This window comes from Panicum virgatum, chromosome 1K (assembly GCF_016808335.1).
Source record: "Panicum virgatum strain AP13 chromosome 1K, P.virgatum_v5, whole genome shotgun sequence".
NCBI classification, from domain to species: Eukaryota; Viridiplantae; Streptophyta; class Magnoliopsida; order Poales; family Poaceae; genus Panicum; species Panicum virgatum.
Window position 1 is genome coordinate 4,603,816 of NC_053136.1, and position 20,899 is coordinate 4,624,714.

The 20,899-nt window shown below is 45.5% G+C and overlaps 4 protein-coding genes across 5 annotated transcripts; 1 reads left to right on the forward strand and 3 right to left on the reverse strand.

The window, feature by feature from the left end:
* The first annotated feature begins 6,057 nt into the window (after nt 1–6,057).
* LOC120656645 (probable arabinose 5-phosphate isomerase) lies at nt 6,058–9,287 on the forward strand. Its single transcript, XM_039934843.1, has 3 exons — nt 6,058–6,884; nt 7,888–8,111; nt 8,733–9,287. The coding sequence occupies exons 1-3, from the start codon at nt 6,228–6,230 to the stop codon at nt 8,887–8,889; spliced, it is 1,038 nt and encodes a 345-aa protein (XP_039790777.1). The 5' UTR covers nt 6,058–6,227; the 3' UTR covers nt 8,890–9,287.
* Nucleotides 9,288–9,463: 176 nt separating this feature from the next.
* Nucleotides 9,464–14,562, reverse strand: LOC120656827 (single-stranded DNA-binding protein WHY2, mitochondrial-like). 2 transcript variants are annotated; one of them, XM_039935045.1, is made up of 9 exons: nt 14,002–14,562; nt 13,285–13,334; nt 11,529–11,614; nt 11,325–11,422; nt 11,154–11,246; nt 10,948–11,042; nt 10,792–10,865; nt 10,308–10,396; nt 9,464–9,850 (listed from the first exon to the last, which is right to left on the reverse strand). In XM_039935045.1, the coding sequence occupies exons 1-9, from the start codon at nt 14,080–14,082 to the stop codon at nt 9,734–9,736; spliced, it is 783 nt and encodes a 260-aa protein (XP_039790979.1). In that variant the 5' UTR covers nt 14,083–14,562; the 3' UTR covers nt 9,464–9,733. The 2 variants fall into 2 exon arrangements, with proteins under 2 accessions (XP_039790979.1, XP_039791055.1); XM_039935121.1 differs by lacking the exon at nt 14,002–14,562 and having other exon boundaries at nt 9,471–9,850; nt 12,587–13,784.
* On the reverse strand, nt 13,940–15,674 carry LOC120656729 (protein IRREGULAR XYLEM 15-like). The gene is made up of 2 exons (XM_039934946.1): nt 14,728–15,674; nt 13,940–14,641 (listed from the first exon to the last, which is right to left on the reverse strand). Exons 1-2 carry the CDS (start codon nt 15,426–15,428, stop codon nt 14,383–14,385), a joined length of 960 nt encoding a protein of 319 aa, XP_039790880.1. The 5' UTR covers nt 15,429–15,674; the 3' UTR covers nt 13,940–14,382.
* Nucleotides 15,675–16,653: 979 nt separating this feature from the next.
* On the reverse strand, nt 16,654–20,381 carry LOC120656952. The gene is made up of 2 exons (XM_039935228.1): nt 19,971–20,381; nt 16,654–17,391 (listed from the first exon to the last, which is right to left on the reverse strand). The coding sequence occupies exons 1-2, from the start codon at nt 20,277–20,279 to the stop codon at nt 17,026–17,028; spliced, it is 675 nt and encodes a 224-aa protein (XP_039791162.1). The 5' UTR covers nt 20,280–20,381; the 3' UTR covers nt 16,654–17,025.
* Between the last annotated feature and the right edge of the window lie 518 nt (nt 20,382–20,899).

A 20,899-nucleotide genomic window follows, 5' to 3' on the forward strand; every position in this document is an offset into this window, starting at 1 on the left:
ACTACCTGACTCTCAGTATTTCGTGATTATTGTGCCAAGATGTCGAGTTTCTGAATACTGCTGGCCTAGAAAAGGATCAAGACACGTCTGTTTCATGTGCATATTATTGGATCTGTTGAAATGCAGAAAGTCCAAGCTATTCCGGCATGAAGATGAGACCAAGAGTCAACTTTCTAGCGCTCCAGGAATTATCTCCTCCTCTATTGTTCCATTCACTACTACAAAAAAAACATTAACCACGACCTTTAAAAATAACCTCGGAGGCGGGCACAGTTTTTAACCGCCTCAGTTAATGCCAACATTAACCGGAGCGATCATTTTTTATTAACTGAAGTGGTTAAAAAACCGCCTCAGAAAATAGATTAACCGAGACGGTCACGCTTAAAATGACCGCCTCGGTTAATAGTTCCATTTTCGAAGGCGGACTCTTTTTAGATGTCCGCCTCAGTTAATAGACAAGTCCAGACGAGGCCATATAAGCCCAGTTGCTGAAAAGTAGTATACAAAAACAAAACCCTAGGTCTTCGGTCTCCCTTCCCTCGTTCACCGCCTCTACCAGCCTCCACTCACTATCTCCCTCCCGCAGCGCGGCTTGACGGCGCCTCTCCGGCTCGATGTCGGCTCGGCGACCATCCTCGCGGATGCCGGCGGGGGCCGGTGGACCCGCTCCCGTAGCGCCTCGGCCGCTTCCGAGTGTGCGCTCCTCCGGCTCGGCCTCGAGCGCGGTGGAGCCGGATCCCCCGCCGGCTACCTCCTCCAGCGCGGCCTCGGGCGGCGTGGAGGGGGCGACGGCGGGGCCGGATCCGCCGTCGGTGGCCTCCTCCGGCGTGGCCTCGGGCGGTCAGGCCTCGACATGGAGAGGGCGCGGCGTGGCGGGGCCGGATCCGCCGCCAGGGAAGGCCGCCGAGCACCGCTGCAGGCCAGATCCGGTCCCGCCGGCGGTGGATCTGGGCTTCCTGGTGGCCTCCCCGTGGATGGGCTTGGCGGGCCCGTGGATGGGCTCGGCAGGACTATCCACGGGTTTTCTATTATTTTTTTTGTTTTTCTATTTGATTAACCGAGGCGGGTAAGCAATCGCCTCGGAAAATGAGTTATTTACCCTGACCCTGTGTTCGAGGCGGTTGCCAAAAACGTCTTGGTTAAGTGTTTTTGCCCACCTCAGTTAATGAATTTTGTAGTAGTGATTGATGGAAAAAAATCCTTGAGTTATGGAAGTAATGTTCGGTGGAGTAGCTCCTTTGTTTTGCAGGTTTTCTGTACTATGTCTTTATTCTCCCTCTCTAATTGATGATATTTGTTTCTTCGATTTCAAAGCTTGTGATTTGAACGTGGAAATTTAAAACCTTTGAATTGTCTATTTGCTTGGGAGAACAAATTATCTACACCTCCTTGCACAAAGGTTTAATTTTGTTGATGTGTGAAATGGCTGTGTCTAATTTTCTCGTATTATAATCTTGGATGAGACACTCGTTGAGCAACTTCACGTAGATGCCACATCTGTTTGGTAACTGCAAGCACGATGTGGCCATAATTTTCAAAGCCTTATGTGATCTTACTTATTACATCAGGAACATCCACTATTGCTTCTAGGTTTGATACTTTCGGCTCTTAGCAGAAGGATTGAAATACCTTGTTGTGCCAAGTGTTTGTAGATTACCGGAATTTACAGAGACGAACTGGGCTTGGAATGTAGTTTGCTTTGTCGAGTACCTGCGAATTATAGGAAGTTACAGACATGAATTGGGCTCGGAATGTACCTTGCGAATTACTGGGTCGGTGAATTTGGAATGCACCTGTTGCTTTATTTTAATTTAAAAATTACATACTTCGATTAACTAGTTTGTGGATTCTGTGTACTTCAATTTTGTAGTTGCCCATAACAAATGTTTCATATGATGAAATAAGTGATCATGCAGAAAATTTATTTCGCCTGTAGCAACGCACGGTTACTATACTAATATATTTAAAAATATGATTTTTTGCTACTAGAAGATTGTCTTGTGACCATGAGTCCTTGGCTTTGCTATGTTATACGGCCATGGGCATTTTAGTCTTTTCACTAGGCCGTCTCTTACTCCATGTGCCGGAAAATATTAATTTTATAGAAGTGGTGTGCTTGAGACAAAACTAAATTTTTGCAATGTCCATGGACAAATCAATGAGTAGAGTGTGCTAGGCATAAAACCACCATTTGGTGGCGAGACAAAAAAAACTAAAAAAGAAGATCAGAGAGGAGAGGCCGAGAGGGGTGTGGCTGGGTTGGACTCCGGCCCAACTTGGGGCTTGATTCTGCATATGTGAACAAGGGAGAAAGAAAAAGGAAAAACAAAAAGATACTAGGTTTTTGGGCTTTGATTTGATCTGTGTTTCAGCACGAAAGAGCTTTGTAGATTCTCAGGATTCTTGAGATTAGAACTTTAAATGGTTTTGAATCCTACTTGAATTTAAAAGCATTTCAAACTCCCTTTTCAACCAAAACATATGCCGCCCAGCACGAATGCAACAATTGAAGTTGTATAATCTATACTATATTTATTCAATTGAGATAATATTGCTTTCCATACACATAAAATTCAAACACTTTCTACTTCATTCTAACATTTTTTTAGAAAAAATCCAAAAATCACGCCAAAATTTAAGATCTATTTTTTTACACGAGAGTTCTTGGTTTCAGAACACCCTAGTGGTGAAATCTGTGGTAGCTTGTTTTTTTCCACATCAGCTGAGAATGCGCCGGCTGCGATCTCTCTCAGAGCACGGTTAATAATGATCTGGTGGTAGCTGGTTTGCTCCAGTGAACCGAGACACTTGTCTGCCTGCTACAGCACCCACTCCACTCCCCCACGCGCAGCACTAGATTTGGAGTCCACATATCTTCTAGTGTTAGAGATTCGTGCTACAATTATAATTACATCTGAGATAGCGCTGCACATGGACGCCAGGCATATACCTGCACATAGCAACATGCGCTTGGAGCAGGGGGGCAATGATGGGATATCCACGTGTCACGATCTAAAGAGAGAGGATGGGAAGTTTAACAGATTCCCAAACTTCAATCGATGTTTTCTTTTCAACCATAGATCAAATTAAACATCCGTTTGAACCATAGTATCCGTTGAAATTAATCCAATAAAATGAGATCTAATATGCTATTTTTATTTTTTAATCGAACAGTTCAATGTTTTAATATACTAGTTCAACAATTTAATATATAATTATAACATTTGCAACGTACTATTTCAATATTTTTCTAAGAAATGTTGAATTAATTTTTCCAAAGTGTCAAATTATTTTATCTAAAATGTTGAATCAGCTTGACAATATTGTTGAATCCATTAAAAGAGTTAAGTAAAAGGACAAAGTACTAGACTAGTCTAACTTCCGTGCTCGATGATAATATCATTACTGTTTGTTGGCTACCGCTTTACCGTTGTAATGCCTTCTCTCCCCTCTCTCATCCTTCTGTTGTTCTCGATACATGGGCAAGAGGACTGAGTTGGGCTGGGTCGTGCGGACAGGTGAGCCAATCTGGCCTATGCGACAAGTCGATTAACTATCTTCCGCACGACACATGGACCCCCGCGTGTTTCGGGCCCGGGCACCCCGTGCTGCCGCTGGAGCGCGTGGGCCGCGTGCGCGACCGACCGACAGGCCACGCCGCCAACCTGCGTGGTTTGATCCGAGGGAGGGCCCCTCAAGCGGCCTGAAGGGGCGAAACCAGCGGCAGATCCAAGAGCCCGCATCAGCGTGGTATCAGGCTGGGCCGGAGTTGCATGATTGCACGGTCCAAACCTATGTACGCAGTGAATTTTCCCCAAAAGAGAGTCTGTGCCCAACTCCCAATCTTCTCCGCTCAACTTCTTTTCCGGCTCTTCAATTTCGCTGTTTCTTTGTAGTAAAATATCTGACGGCCTCAAAGGAAGACACTCTATACTTGCATCAGTTGGACTTGGAGATCTCCTCCATAACTGTTTTTTTTTGTTGTTGTTTGTTACGAGCTGCTTCATTCAGTTGCAAGGCTTAACGGATTTTGGCATGTTCTTCTGTTTTTTATTGAGGGGGACAACGGCCAGCAAGCCATCGGCCTGAAACATTTTGTGTTCATACGTTAAAGTTTAGCATAAAAATTACATGGAGTGGCACCCTATCAAGGGAGCATTTTGGGCGCTTTCACTAATATTGACCTGCGAAAGATGAATCCGCAACCACCTGAGCTAAGCTGGTTCAGTTGTTTGAATTTTAGACCTATTCACCATATCGCAAATGGAACATTTTGCAAACAGTAAAATCCCATGCGACAACATATACTAAGCTCCCGTTTGAATCCATAGACTAAACTTTAGACTTAAAAGTTATAGTCCGTTAAGTGATTCAAATAGGTGGATTAAAATATAGACTAAAATTTAGTTTCATCCTAACTAAAAGTTTAGTCCACTAGTTCTCGAAACCCACCTAATTTGGACTAGACCAATCTGCGAAGTGCGAAAAGACCAAACTACCACTCGCTATGTGTATTAGGCACAACAACATTATAATCCAAGAGTAAAAAGGATATTTCTATTTGTGTCCCACATAAAGCTTACTTCATGCACCCAAACACACACAGAGTAGAGTTTAATTATCAAAATGTTTAGTCACCTAAAGTATAGTCCTAGATGATCCAAACATAGTCTAATTAGCAATTCTATTGATGTAGGATTTGAATATTGTCGAATGAAATTGTCGTAGGATTTCTCCAGCCGGGTGGTGGATTGCACCCGCCTAATCCTAAGTGTAGGATGAGCTTGGGGGCAGTCAAGGAGTGCTCGATCTAGAGGCGAATGAATGCGAGAAGCACACAAGGATTTAGAGTGGTTCGGACCGCCGGAGCGTAATACCCTACGTCCACTGCGAGTTGTATTGCCAGAGCTTAGAGTGTGCTCTCTGAGCCCGAGAGGGGGATGTGTCCGCCTCGTCTATCATGCGTGCCCTCCCTTTTATATGCCTAAGGGGAGCACGTACACAGAGCGGGGGCCCGACATGTGGACCTGTCGATGTATTATAAACTACTCTTTAGCCTTCAATGCCCCAGATCCGGAGATTTTGTCGTCGGCCTTCGTGCGTAGCTTCTGACTAGGGATGGTCTTGAGCTGTCCTGTCGGAGTAGAGTCTATCCTCTGGAGCCGCGCGTCGAGATCATGATGAAGCGCCGAACTACTAACTCAGTCTGCTGTAGCAGCGTGCATTGTTGCTCCAGTTAATAGCTGGTCATCATGACTCGTCGTCCACGCGCGCGGCACTGAGACACTGCCGCGTGCCTCGGTAACAGACGAGCCGCCTTGGAAACAGGCGGGTTTACCGTGTTGTCATGTCACGCATGTCCAACCCGTGAGTGGGTATCCGATGCCCTGCTCTGGCAGCGCACGCCCCAACCACCAGCATTTAATGCGGCAAGAGGGCTGGTTTTGGGCAGAAGACTCGCGCCTGTGGGACACGTGGCGGCACCGGACCCGGGGGTCGACGGCCGCGCCCACAGGAGCACGTGGCGGTTCCGGACCCCTGTCCAAGCGGGGAGCAGAGGTCCGGAGGTCGGCCCTGTGGAACACGTGGCGGCGCCGGACCCTGGGGTCGGCGGCCGCGCCCACAGGATCTTGCGAGGGCTCCGGACTCCTACCCAAATAGGGTGCTGGGTCCGGGTCCCTTGGCTGGCTCGATAACTCAGGCCTCCTGAAGGTCCGGCTTCCACTTGTAGAGGCCCAGGTCCGGCCCGCGGAGGTTCGGGACCTGTCCGCGGGGGTCCGGACCCGTGGTCCGTGGTTGCCGCTCTTGAGCGACTTCGTCCTTGTCTTGTAGTAGAGAGTACTCCTGTCTGACTTCGTCCTTGTCTTGTAGGAGAAAGTACTCCTGTCTGAGTGTACCGACAGAAATTTTACTCCAACAAGTATCTAATTTGATTAAACATGTATTGATAGCTCAAAAATAATAAAAACAGGTTAAATCGGTTAAGCATGTGTACGCTGTTTTTTTTCATTCCCCCCCTAAATAAATAGGGCTCGATCTTGCTTGCCACATTCACACCAGTTTCAATTGCTCGCTCGCTCGCACCCGTTTCCCCTGATCCCAAGGAACGAACCCACCCCGCTCGCCGCACCCGTTTCCCCCGATCCCAAGGAACGAACCCACCCCGCTCGCCGCGGGCATTTTCTCGAACACCCAGCGCGCGCGCGGGCGCTCCCCCGCCGCCGCCCATGGGCTCCCTCCCGGTTAACGCCTCGCCGGAATGCGCCCCGCAGGGGCGCGCCACGGTGTCGGCGTCGGACCTGGCGCCGCTCTTCTCCGCGCAGCGCCGGCACCTGGACCACTTCTTCGATCGCCTCGACATGTCGCAGGCGGCGGCGTTCGCGCAGGCGCTGCTCGACGCGCCCGGGGCCGTCTTCTTCACGGGCGTCGGCAAGTCCGGCATCGTGGCAAGGAAGATCGCGCAGACGCTGGCGTCGCTGGGCTTCGCGCGGGCAGGATTCCTGGCCCCCGTCGACGCGCTCCACGGCGACATCGGCGCGCTCTTCCCGGGGGACGTCCTCGTGCTGCTCTCCAAGTCCGGCGCCTCCGACGAGCTGCTCGCGCTCGCGCCCTGCGCGCGCGCCAAGGGCGCCTACCTCATCTCGCTCACCTCGGCGGCGTCGGGGGCCGACTGCCCGCTCGCCGCCGCCTGCGACCTCAATGTGCACCTGCCGCTGCAGGGGGAGGTCTGCCCCTTCGGCCTCGCGCCCGTCACCTCCACCGCCATCCAGATGGTGTTCGGGGACACCGTCGTCGCCGCCATCATGGAGGCGCGCCGACTCTCCAGGGACCAGTACGCCTGCAACCACCCCGCCGGCAAGATTGGCAAGACCCTCATCTTCAAGGTAACTGCTTCTGGCACAAACTAAAACAGGTTACCCGCGCATTACTTTGTTCAGAAAGCACCTGCAACGATCTTGTGCTGCCACCCCCATGGGAAACATCAGATCTCAAATGCCTGTTACTACTAAGATTCCTTAATTGTTCCTTGTAAAAAATGGAGATTCATTTACTATTTCGTGTCGGTGGGATTGGTTCTGTCTATTTCCCTGTGAAATGCTATTTATGATTTGATAGTTCTGTCACTATCCACCGACATTTTGTTTCTGTCTATCGTTGCCTGTCACCATCTTTTTCATATGGGGCCGTCTTATGCACATGCCATTTTTTCCTGTCTTTTTCAATGTTGCTAGAAAAACAGCAACAAAGGGCCTCAGCATTTGCGTGCATTGTCGAATGTCTAATAGTGACAGTTTTTAACAAATTTCGCAGCCCTGAGTTATGAGTAACTATGAGTGTGGTGTGTGCTTTAAACTATATGTTCATATGCAAACATTCTGTAGGTTAAGGCGGGTCGGTGCGATTGGTTCTGTAGATTGCCCTGTGAAATGCTCTTATGATTGGATAGGTTTGTCATTATGCAACCGACATTTTGTTTCTTTCTATCGTTGCCCGTCACCATTTTCGTATGGGGTGATCTTATGCACACACCATTTAAATCCTGTCCTTTTCATTGTCGCAAGAAAATAACAAAAGAGGGTCTCGCCATGCATGCATTGTTGATTGTTTAATAGTGACAGTTTTTTTAACAAATTTTGTAGCTCTGAGTTATGAATAAGGCGGGGTGTGTTCATGACATGACATATTTGAATGAAAGTCTTGTACTCTTGTTAATGTGTAAATTGGAATATAGTTACTGAATGCGAAAACAAGGGTATATTTTCTTTCTTCAAAACTACTACTATTTGATTTCTGTGGGCCTTATTATTGATCCAGCATTCTGTAATTTGCTATTTATTTGGGTGAGGCGTATCTTTTATACTATGTTCTTACCCAAACACCCTGCAGGTTAAAGATGTTATGAAGAAACAGAATGAACTTCCTCTGTGCAAGGAGGGAGATATGATAATGGACCAACTCACAGAGCTCACCAGTAAAGGTTGTGGGTGTCTGCTTGTGGTTGATGAAGAGCATCATTTGATTGGCACCTTCACTGATGGTGATCTCCGGCGTACATTGAAGGCAAGCGGCCCAGCTATTTTCAATCTCACAGTTGGAGAGATGTGCAACAGGTTTGCCAATATTACCTTGCTATTGTTATTAGTTCTTTGTGAATTATTTCTTGTAAGTATGTGGTGGTAGTTATATCGCACTGAAATCGTTCTAGTGCATCTGGGATTAACCTGGCACCGCCCCTTTAGTTTGCTGTAAACTGAACTGCTTGTTTTCTTGTCAGCTTATCTTTTTTGGCCTATTGTTTAGTCCTATTTCTGATATTTTGTTGTTTTGTTAAACCATTTAATTCACATGAATTACCTTTACAGGTGCAATACTATGGAAACATAATACTGGGGCATAACATTGATGGTTGGCATAATTTAACATTGATGGTTGGCATAATTTAAGCGGCATGATAAAATGTTGCAAAAAAAGTATTGCGAACAATTATGAAATAGCTGAGATCCCTATAAATTCAATACATTATGCTAGTAAATTAGACTCAGAACATTATGCTAAGAACACTATCAAAGAAGGAAAATAAATATGGTGGTTACAATATCCAATTACTTAGTGTAGATAATGCTGACCTCCTTGTATTTGTGATGTCCTGTGTTCTGTTGAATTAGTGGAATTTGTTCCTAGTCTTCTTCAGAGGCTAGAGACTAGTATAACTGTCCAGCTTTATCTTACAGGAATCCAAGGACAATCACTGCCGATGCAATGGCAGTCGAAGCCATGGAGAAGATGGAATCACGTCCTTCACCTGTGCAGTTCTTGCCTGTCGTCGACGACAACAACGTCATGTGTGGGATCATTACACTGCACGGATTGGTCTCTGCTGGATTGTAGACTTCTGTGGCATCATCACCTTCTGCTGGATTACAAATTTCTGTACCAGCTTACTGGGTTCTTAATGATTCCGTTTGTCTACGTCTATTTGGCTCTAGACTGCCAATTGCATGTATTCTTGCCGTTCAGTTTATACCTGAACGTGTTCTGTCGCTACAGTATTGTGTGTAGCCTAGACTGTCAGTGTACCCATATGTATAGTGCATGATAAGAGGAATATGCCCGTGTCCCCATTTGTATAGTGTTTGGTAAGAGGAATATGGCCCTAGACTATCGGTGTAACCTTTACGTGTAGTTGGCTGCTTGTGTATGTATCGTACCCTGTTCTGTAAATGATCGCGTACGCTGTGAAATTCCAATGCTGTCGTGCAAGCTGAAGCCCCACAAGCCTTATTGAACTTTTCATTCCTTGTGTAGGGTCAACTCTGTTGGTGTTTCTCTAAATTCTTTATGCGTGGCAGACTGGGCTCACGCATTTTGCCTTACCGCTCCGTGTCCAAATGCAAGTGGGATAATCTGTTCTGGTTTCTAAATCACAGATTGCATCGTGCTCGATTGACGTACACCTAGTAGAGACATCATTCACAGGAACCGGCAAGTGCTACCAGCTCACTCGACTAGAAACATGCACTTAGTAGGCATGGTGAAGTTACACATGGACTGAACAAACACAATGGTCCATTGTGCTTCATCTGGTCGTCAATCTAAAGTTCCAGAAATCTAACACAGTGTTCTGAATCGATCAGGAAGGAGATACAGTCATCACACACCAATGTTCCAAACTTTGCAGCAGCAATTCTCTAGTGATGCCCAAAATCCTCCATATTAGCTGCTAAAAGGAGGTTCACCTTTCCCATTCAGAATCCGGGTGTGGACGCTCCACCCTGGGCTTGCTGCTAGCTGGGGGAGCTGGATGGTGCGTCAGCACCTGATCCCAGCCCATGATGTGTGGCAACGCAAACTGCATGAATACAAAGTAAGGGCAGTAAAAAGTGTGAATAATCCTATGCAATTTATACAATAAATGAAGAGGCAACACAATCAATAAATAACAGTGGCATGTGTGCTAGTTTCAAGAGCGTTCTGACTTGTGCACCAAAGTTAAGAGCTTAGAAAATGAATATGCCTGAACACATAAACTAATCATGGGCTTCATGCGTAAACTAATCATGGGCTTCATGCGTTCATGGCACTACTAATCATGGCCCTGAACACACTAACACTACTGCTTTTAGTATATGCCTGAAAATGGATCCATGTAAACCGGCAAGTCCTTTCTTTAATTAAGAGCTTTGAAAGAAACGTGACACCAAAATCTATTGATTCTTAGGCATCTATTGGCATGGCCTAGCTTAATTGGACAGTGGCATAAAAAAACTTTTTAATGTTTCATATAACTTTGATAGATTGCAACTTACACTCAGTGCTGTGCGCATCACCGCAAACTCAGCTTTTGTGATAGGGACTGAAAGACGATCAGTAGTCTTCTGCATGTTGTTCAGAACGGCTGCAAAGAAAATTGTCACACGTTTCCAATTAGAACCGATAAGTATAGAAAGAAAGTTTTAACCATATACGCAAGGGTATAGACTATAGAGGAAATAAAAGGACATTGATGTCATAATGTAATGGTAAGTGGTAACTAGCCATAGCAGGAAATTCTGTCAAAATGCTAGTATAGCAGGAAGCATGTCCTTTTCATTTCAGGAAGCTCTGCTTCAACAGTGGCAAGCGAACCCCACAAATTGATAAATGGGTAATGCCTCAATTTCTTTCCCAAGCTTCTCAAACATAGTTCCTTGTGGTTAAAGCTTTTAGGTTATGCTCATATATATGGCGATATCAGGTAATCTAACATCACAGAAATGGGCAGTTGAAAAATGCAATATAAGAGTCACTTACTTATATTAACGAAGTATCCACTGTCACTGCCAAGGGGAGTAATCGACAGCGATTTTTTCACCTGTCCTTCATGACTTGATACACAAAAATGTTGGTGTTAGAATGCTAATATAAAACCACAGGTTATCTGTCTGATCACGCAATACTATTACAAACCTTGATTTCATGGATGGATCATGGAAAAACTCACAGGATTCAGCAGGCCCAAGACTTATCAAGCTTCCAACTTCAGTAGGTGACAGAGCAAAAAGCTACATAATAGATGTTCCATGATCATAAAATTAAGGCACATGTGATTGGCATATACTTCTTCAACAGGAAATACTAACTTCACAAAAACTAACAAAGAAAAATAATCTTACCTGTTTCTTTGTATAGTCATACTTCCTTTGTCCAACAGCAGGAAAGAAGGTCAACATTACTGATCCATTTCTGTTCATCCGAGATCCTCCAGACTAATAAAACAGAGAAATTATGTAGTGGATGAAGGGCAATGTATGCCCAAAAAAACAAACAAGTGAAAGGAAACATACTTCCATTTTGCTGAAACTTGGCAGTATAGGATGAATAGAAAGTGCAGCCTTTCCCTTGAACACAGTATAGCTTGCAAACTTTTTACCAGACAGGTTCTCTGCGCAAAGGGATTAAGAAGTCATCTTATCATGCAAGCAATATCGATACTAGCACTCAGCGCGCAGAAGGCTGATTTATAACAAGTATAGTGACAAAGGTTTCACCATCAAGATTTCCTGCTGAAGTTGAGACAGCTTGTATGAATGTCAACGAACCACTCCAAAGAGGTTCTTTTAGATCAAAACCTCTCCTACGAAAGGAAAATAAGTTTTAATAACTTACAATAGTAACTTAGCTTTACATCTACCAATATATTGAAGACAACAGTAGGCTCAAATGTTGAATTAAGTCAAGCATGAAAAAAGGTTGCACAAACATACAGCAGAAAAAGGAATGGCTTGAATATGGCATTAGGATTCAGTGATATTTTTTTACTCAAGAACTTCACATAATGTTAACCACCAACCCACATATGTTGATACTTGATATATAAAAATGGGAACTACACGAACATATGAAAAGCAGAAGAATAATAGAAACGATCATCCACATACAAACAGCTAATTTGCAGCAAGAGTTTTGTTCTCATAATCAGACAACAACATTAAGTTCAACCCTCAATATGTTCTTAGCAGTTTTAAGTTTGACCTTAATGATTTCTCTGACAAGGTCCCTTCATCCAATGGATTAGGCGCACTTCAGGCAAACTGATTTACACAGGAGACAAGATATCTCAGAACTCAGGACAATCACATTCAGAAAACCAAATAATATCAATGTCTATGTTAAGTAACAGTACAATTATAAACCATATCCCCAGTTCCCCACTAGCTAGTACTTGAAAGGTGCAAATAAGTAATGAGCCGCTATCCATCACTGCCCAATGTCATGAAGGAAAGTGCGGCTTAGGCTTAGCAGGGGGAGGGAGGAAATCCCTCTTTCCACAGCGAAAACTCCATCTATTAGAACAATACATCATTAGTGGGAGCGAGGACAACAGGAAACGCACATGTACATAAACCCTACCCCTAAAACCCCGGTCACTCTAGCTACAACAGCAGCCAGAACGATCACTGGAGCCGAGAACACCAAGCATCACGCCCCCCCCCCCAAATAGCGCAGACGGATACACGAATGGCACGGCGGCGGCGGCGGCGAGGAGCTGCTCCAGGAAGCGGGGGGTGGGGGAGAGGAAGGGTTAGGGTTTCGGGTCGCGGCTCACCTGGAGGCGGAGGGGAGGAAGCGGAAGATCCGCAGCATCGTGTCGTCGCCTTGGTGGTCGAGGCGGCGGAGGGGAGCGGAGCGGGCGCCGGCGAATTGGTGGGTGAGCGAGTTTCGCCTCACGGCGGCGGCAGACCAAGGCGCCGTCTGTCTCGGGGACCGTGTAGCAGTGGAGGTGTATTTACGGGCCGAAATCTAAAAGATGGGCTGCCGAAGCCACTTTAAAGCCCAAATACTAGCCTCCTGTGGCGTGATTTTTTTTTAAAAAAAAGTATGTATTTTTTGTATTTATCGATGTTACAAAATTACTCACCGTCTGTGGAAATTTAAAGAATAAAACCCAGTCGCCAAAACAAAGGGTGAAAACGCCATTCAATAGGTGATATTTGCAAAGAAATGCTACGTTCTCGACATTCAAAATAAATTCCAATTAGCCACAAAAAAAATTGAACCTTTTGTTGGTGTGTAGAATAAAATGCTGCTTGGAGTTCTCAACAAATTTCTAGCCTTCTGCATTGATAATAATAAAATGAAGTTTATATCCCTTAAATTTTGTCCCTTTTATCGTTTTAAAATTCACTTGAGTTGAAATTCACTAGAGAACTTTAATATAGTATACTATATTGTGCCCAAAAGAAGTCATAATATTGTTTCAATGGTGCTTTGAAGATCTAGGCAAAGGTAAACGATATTTTCTACCTTTGAAAAATGGCCCAACCAAAGGGGCTTTCTTGCAACTGGTGTGGTAGCTGTAAGACATCGAGTTGTGAAGTTTATTCTCACTAACACGCGTCAGCTTTCAGTAGGAGAAATTTGTATACAGAGAATTATTTTCTTGAACCTAAAAAAAGTTGTGCTTAGTTTTTGGCCCCTGTTCTCTTGAACTTGGCTATTTGGCCCCCAAACGAGTTTCATTTAATTTTCTTGACTCTTCTGTCATCTGCAGTTATCTATTAATAATAATATCTAGCTCAAATGGCATGTTGGCGATTTTTGCTGGATCCAGCATGCTTAGATACGACTCCGGTGAATTTTTCACTGTTTTACCATGTTCCTGTGATTTTCTATGATTTAAAAACTGAAAATAGATTTATAAATGTCTAGAAATTATTTTACTAGTGGGAAAAAATACCAAAATTTCGTGAAAATTTTCTTTATGTTGTTAGTTTTTTTTTTGCTATAAACCGAAACTGATGTGTTTGAATAAAATTGAATATATTAGACTGTAGACATAACTGCAGTGATGCATTTGAATATAATTAGACTGTAGATCTAATTGCATGTGACGAAAAGGGTAAAAAAAACTAAACAAAACTCATTTTGGGGCCAAATATCGAAGTTCAAGAGAAAAAAGGCCGAGAAACTAAGCACAACCTTTTTTAGGGTCAAGAAAATAATTATCTCATTTGTACATACCATCTCTTGGGAAATGTTTGTGATGTCAGGCACCACCGTTTGTTTATTGGAGGGGAGAAAATCGTTGGACCACAGGTACATGTAGTGAGAGCTCGATTTGTTCGTACAAGGAAAGGAACCACTGATCTACAGACGCTCCATCAGTCATGGCTCTTGCTCAACTTCTTGCTCCCCTGATTCAATTGTGTCAGTCCGATCCATAACATTCCCTTCTCCCTGAGTACATCAGCGATTGCTTGGACGAGGATCGAGGAAGATTGGTCGGAGCTCGATTCCTTTACAGGTCGTCACATGCATTAACATTTCTTCACGCATCATCATGCATCGCAAAAATGGAGCGCGAGACTAAACGGGAATTAAGAGGAGAACGAAGTGGCTAGCTTAGTTGGATTTCTTGGCGGGCGGGCCGCAGAAGGCCTCCCGGTTGGCGGCGGCGCCGCCGCGGACGAGGAAGTGGCCGAGCGACGGTGTGGTGGTCCCCGTCACCAGGTTCTCCTCGCACAGGAACTCCCGCCCGCACGCGCGCTCCACCTCCCGCTCGTAGTCGTGCACCAGCACCTCCGTCTCCGCGCCCTTGGTCCGCGCCATCACCGCCGCCGAGTAGATCGCCGACATCCTCCCCGGAGACCCCTCCGCGAACCTTCACATCATAATCAATCAGCTTTGCTTCGTTAATTAATCGACCCAAGAAACCATGGACGGCGACGCACGCTAGCTGGGGCGTACCCGCGCGGGCCGTCGACGAGGATGACGTCCCAGGCGACGTCGTAGAGCTGGTTGGGGAGGTCGTTGATGGCGAGGCGGCACTCGGAGAAGAGCAGGTTCTGGACGGGGCGGCACTCGGCGGCGCGCGCGGCGTCGAGGAGGTCGGGGAGCTCGCGCACCGCCGTGGCGTAGGCCACGTCGTAGGCCTCCAGCCCCGGGTGCTTGCCCTCCAGGTGCGCCACGTAGTAGGGGTTCTCGTCCAAGAACACCGTGCGCCCGCCGTGGTTCAGCGCCCGCCACAGCGGCGTCTCCGCGCCCAGCCCGAACACCAGCAGGTTGCACGGCGCGCGCCGCCGCAGCACCGACGCGATCGCGCGCACGTCCGGCTCCGGCATGCACCCCGACGAGTTCCCCGCCGCCGCCGCGTACTGCACCAGCGCGTCGAACACGTACCGCGGCAGGCCAGCCTCTGCTGCAGCGGCGCCGCCGCCGCCCGAAGCCGCGGCGGCGGTGACCGTGAACAGCGTCGCCTGGTACGCCGCCGCGGCCGAGGCGCGCGCCGTGGAGAACACGGTGAGGAGGGACACGCAGGTGAGCAGGGCCAGGAAGACTACCAGCCACAGGAACCGGGACCAGCCAAGAAACGGCATGGGCGACGCCGGCGCCGCCTTGTTCGACGACGTGTGCACGACGAGCAGCCTCGGCCCGGCCATTGATTTCATCTCCTCCTCCTCCTCTGGCTCTGTGTGCTCGCGCTGTGTCTGGAGTGAATGCTAATAAGGTTTAGTAGATGAGGGTGGTGTGCAGATGGAACGTTCGCTCACACTGACATTTTCAGGTGAGATATCAGAGTTGGCGAGGAAGAAAGGAATGGAGGTTGGGATGGGATTGGGGTTGGGGCAGACAGCAGGCCAAAGCGAGCTGAATTAAGCAAAGTTAAATAAGCGTATGTTGGATTAGTAGTTGGCATGTTTGGCAGGAAGGCAAGCTCGGTTAAAAATTGCTTGAGGGTTGCAACCTACATGCTTTGCTTCAGAATGGCTCAAATTTGGGTAGGTTTTGATGGCACTCTTTGATTTTGACACCAAATCTTTCTCATAAAATAGACTACACGATGTCTTGTTTTAACCACTTTTAGAAAACGAAAATTTGCAGAGAGACCGCATTGGACGCATAGTTCTTTTTTTTTGCCTGAAAATCTGTTAAGTTAAATGAAAATATTTCAAAGTTCCTACCGTTGAAATTTATGAGTACCAAACAGGCCCATTAAAATGGGAATGATTTGAACATTAATATTCCCCGAACAGGAACGATGGTTTTTATCCTCCTTTTGATTTGAAATAAGGACCTGTGGTTTTGGGTGCGAAACACACAATGCCAGATCTGCCATTACATGACGATAGAAGAGCATCGTTAACTGCTCCAAAAGCTACAGAAGATGACACCTGGTTTAGGAGGACAACCAGCAGCTTTCTGGCCATCACCAGACACATGAAACAAAAGCAGCCAAATAAGGTTTGGTGAGAAGAAAATGTTGATGAAAAAGAGGCTGAAAATTACTCTGGCTGATCGCAAGATGCAATCAGCGAACACTTGGAATGTAAGCCACGGGCGTGCCTGGAGCTAAAGTCTTGCAGATAGGAGGTGGCTGTCAGTCTGTATCTCTCCGTTGCCTTCAAGTAAAGCCTTGGCAAAACTGGGCATGAGACACGCATTGCCCAACCCTTGTGCTGTCCGGAAGGACCAGAACAATTTTATATCTACAGGAGGTAATTCGAAGATGCAACATAAAGTTGTTCAGGTCGGTAACAATATCATATGAGCATGGGTTGGTCATCCAAACAATAGATTAGTTGCTCAAGAGATGGTAAAACATAAAGTGAAAACGAATTTTATAGGAGTAGCAGGTAGGGATGGCAACGCTCCATCTCCTTTGCATATTTCTCATAAATACAACTGATACTCACGGTTTAACTTCTGCGGTGTCCAAGCCAACCACAAGAAAATTGTTTTGCCACATTCAACTATTGGAATTTGATGACCAAGCCAAACATCTCAACAACTTCCAATTTCCATCCGCAGAAAAAGCACAAATACAATACAGGGGATTGAGATGGAAACTTATAGTTCATAATGTTTGCCGTTTGGCGTTGGCAATGTATTAGCTTCGACGAACAGAAGATGCATCTCTGGCATCCCTGCAGTAAAGAAGCGATAATCGGAAGAGAACCAAGTTTTTACAAAATCTCACGGGTATCATGATCATCACCAGGTGCCCAGGTGTGACCAAACATGTACCACAGCAAGATGTCAGCAGGATCATGCAGTAACGCACCAGTAGGCCAAGTGCTCATCCTTGCGAGATGTGCTATAGAGCCCACCACATTTCAGGCAAATGAAGCTGCTTCCATCGGCAAACGCATCCAGGATGATCTGCTTCCTTCCGCTCACAGAAAGAATGCAGGTCTCATCAGAATTCAGCATATCGACAGGGTCTGACCCAGGTCCTTGTGGTGGGTTAGCATTTGTTGACTGTGCCTCTGCAATGGCACATTGGGCAAGCAAAGAGGCGAGCTCATCAACACTAGGAGTGGCCTGCAACCTCTGTGCGTAGAGTTCCCGCGCACGGTTCATAGTCTGGAGGAGAGCTTGCTCACCACCTTGTGATCTTATGGCTAGGAGAACCTGCATAATTCCATAAGTTCAGAATCAATAACACATAGAAATGAGCCTTCATGAAAGAAGATAAATGAGCCTTAATTAGACAAGGTAAGATTTGAAAAGCCAAATTAAGTACCACGTGACCTATCATAATCATCATCATGAAAAGCAACCATATCAATAAGGCTTATTGGAATATATAAGAATATCGAAACAAACATCTTCCATAAAATCAAAATAGAAATTATGCATTCAAATACAAGCAGAGTGCACATGCCAAATTGCCAGTGTTTGATTCGTTACCAGAATGAGACCTACAAAGTTATTATGGGATATAAATATATCACCGCAATCATTTGATCTCACAGGTGACGACTAGGGGTATAATCTTATATCGCCAAACTGTTCTGAAAATCAGTTCCGCTTAATACATACATAGCTAGGGTGCAGGCACGAAGCACTAATGACACACTGCAGTGTCACAATTAGGAAGATCCTCACAAAGGTTGAGCATTTTCATTTGACCCATGTGATGCATCAGGTAGGATGCCATAGATATCCAATGCAAACAAGATACAGAAATTCCAAGTTCCCAACACCACTGAATGATAATACATATGTAGTGAGATTTAGTTAGTCCAATATTCAAATTAGCACCTTAGACTTGAATAGTTTTATCAGGGTACCAAACACTAACTTATCCGGTGTGACTTTCTTCCTGTTCAATTTTTTTCCACCTATATCTTCTAGTTTTACTCATTCCCAGCTATACGAGGTCTTGATGGTCATTTTAAACAGGCCAAATCGTAAATGGTTGACATGGACTGGGAAATAAACATTATCGAGTGTACTCTGCCCATATGAGTAGGGCGCCACCAGTTTTGCAAATAATATACGTGCATTAAAGCTAACATTGAGTTTAGCTCAAACTCAAGTGCATCTAAGCATTATATCTAAAACAAAATGGTCTCATGACATGGTAATAATTTGGTCAACAGATACATAGCATTAACTGAACTTGAAAAATTAACATGACAGAAGCAAGCCATGTTCCTCAAGCTCAATACAACTTGGCTGCTTGAGCTGAAATTGCATATTCCGACTTTGGGAATACACAGACAAATCAGTCTTAAACTCTCCATCATAAACAACATTAATAGTTTAACTACTTCTCCAGATAAAATGCACACCATACGGAAAGCTCAGAAGAATCGTTAAAATTCCACAATACTTTCAAAAAGGAAAATAATCAATTTCCATATTGACAGAGGGAAAAGGAAAAGTGGATTTTGGTGGCATGCCACTCCCCTAAATCAAGTTTCAGAAATGCTGAACATGAGATCATACTTCGGTGAGATACGGGAGTGAATGTCTCATCCTACTTTTCAAGAGGTGTCATATTCTCAAAAGTCCGGAAAGTAAATACAGAGTATGCATAGTATATGGATAGAATTAACTACAGTAATTCATAGGGTAAACACAACGTGCATAGTTGGATATTCTATGGATAGAATTAACTACAATAATTCATAGGAACCTTCATAAACATAAAATTTTACGGTGCTGCAAGAGAAGGTAAGGCAACTTAAAATTTTATGGTGGTGCGAGAATATGACACCCCTTGATAGTCGGATTACTGATTATAGTCACCACATTGTTCCTGACAATTCACTCTCCAGATTGGAAACAGAATAGGGAAACAAACTCTATAGTGGACATGGAGATTGTATTGGAAACAGACCGTTGACCCTAACTATCAATGCATACAATACCAACAGAGCTAAGCATTCAATCATGCAGCCTAATCAGCTGGTGTCATCAAATCATCAGAATCAACAGTATAGCAAAGGAATCTGATAAAATGGCAAGGATCACCTCAATAGCTTTTCACTACACTCCATGTGTTTGTCCAGAACATATTCAGTGTTTACTCACTGTTGTCCAGAAAACTCATTTGTGAACAAAACTTTGAAACGGTGAGGAGAGTTTTGTCTATGAAGACCATAAGCAATCAGCACACTGGATGTACAGATTCTGGAACAACATATTTGGAGAAGCCTATTTGGACGAAATATTTCGATAAGCATCAATTACAAGAGCTAAATATGAAATGGCAAAGGAGCGTTTAAGGTGTGCGTGTAAATCCACTCTTTCCCTTCTTCCTCTTCTTGAGAACCAGAGGAATGCTCCTTTTTGCTTAAAACAGGTAGACAGCAAAGGAAAGGGATAGCTGCAAAAGCATCAAGGCACCCGAAGCACCTAACCAGAATCCTCTAGAACGAATCACACCTAACAAATCCCAAACCCTGAGGCCTAGAACGGATCGCACCTAAACCCCCTTTGCTCCCTCCGCGCAAAACCTCAGGCCGGATGACGCCATGGCGAGAACGACCCTAACAGAGATCGAACCGAGGGAAGCCCACCGCGAATCCGATCAGCTAACCGAGCGATCGCTCGCCCTCCGATCCGATGGGTAGCATACGAGACGCGAACCCAGAGAATTCCCCATTCCCTCGCCCCGGGGACGGTGGGAACGAACGCCACACGCAGTACTCGAGAAGTCGAAATGAGGGGCGGAACGGGGAGAGGGGGTGAGGTCTCACCGCCTGCAGCGCGAGGGACGGCTTGCCCTCCTGGAGCAGCGCGCGGGCGCGGGACAGCATGCTCCACCCCTCCCCAGCCGCCGCCGGCGCCGGAGCCGGAACCGGAGGCTCAGGCGCGGCCTCCATCTCGACGTCGGGCGGGTCCATCGGCGGCGCCCTCGATCCCGCTCGCCGCCTCTCCTTTGCTTTCGCCGCCGGGTGGGGGGCAGTTCGCTGCTGGCTGGCGACGGCTGCAGCTGCTGTGCCATGCCTCCAGATTAGAGATGGCAATGGGGAATTCCCCGTCGGGGAATAGCTCCCCATCCCCATCCCCGCGAAGGAAAAAATCCCCCGCGGGGATCCCCACGAACGCTTGCGGGGAATATTTCTTCCCCATCCCCATTCCCCGCGGGGAATAATCCCCGTCGGGGATCCCCGTCCCCGTTTAAATTGTAATTAATATGTATATCTTTTGTTATTTATTATAAAATATTGTCACTTATACATATTGTTAGAGCATCTCCAAGAGCTTTTCCAAAATCTACACTCTAAATTATCATTTGGAGAGTCATTTGAGTGAAAATCATTTTTCATATCTTTGTCTTTTCCAACAGCTCTTCTATATCTTATTTGTAGTCTAGAGAGCCATATGTACTCTCCATCTTTGAATAACATGGAATCTGGAATAGAGGATATCTATCTTTGGATATTCATTTGAAGAGCCTGTTGGAGGCTAATTTTTCATCAAAATCTCTATTTCTATAAATTAGAGAAGATATAAAGAGTCTCTTGGAGATGCTCTTAGAAGTAATAAATCATTATATATACATCGAAATGAACATATTTGTACAATGGGTGGTCACTTGATAAGGTAATTATTTATTTGTATTATTAACTATTACACAAAACATTATCACATACAATTTTAACAGGTCCCCGCGGGGAACGGG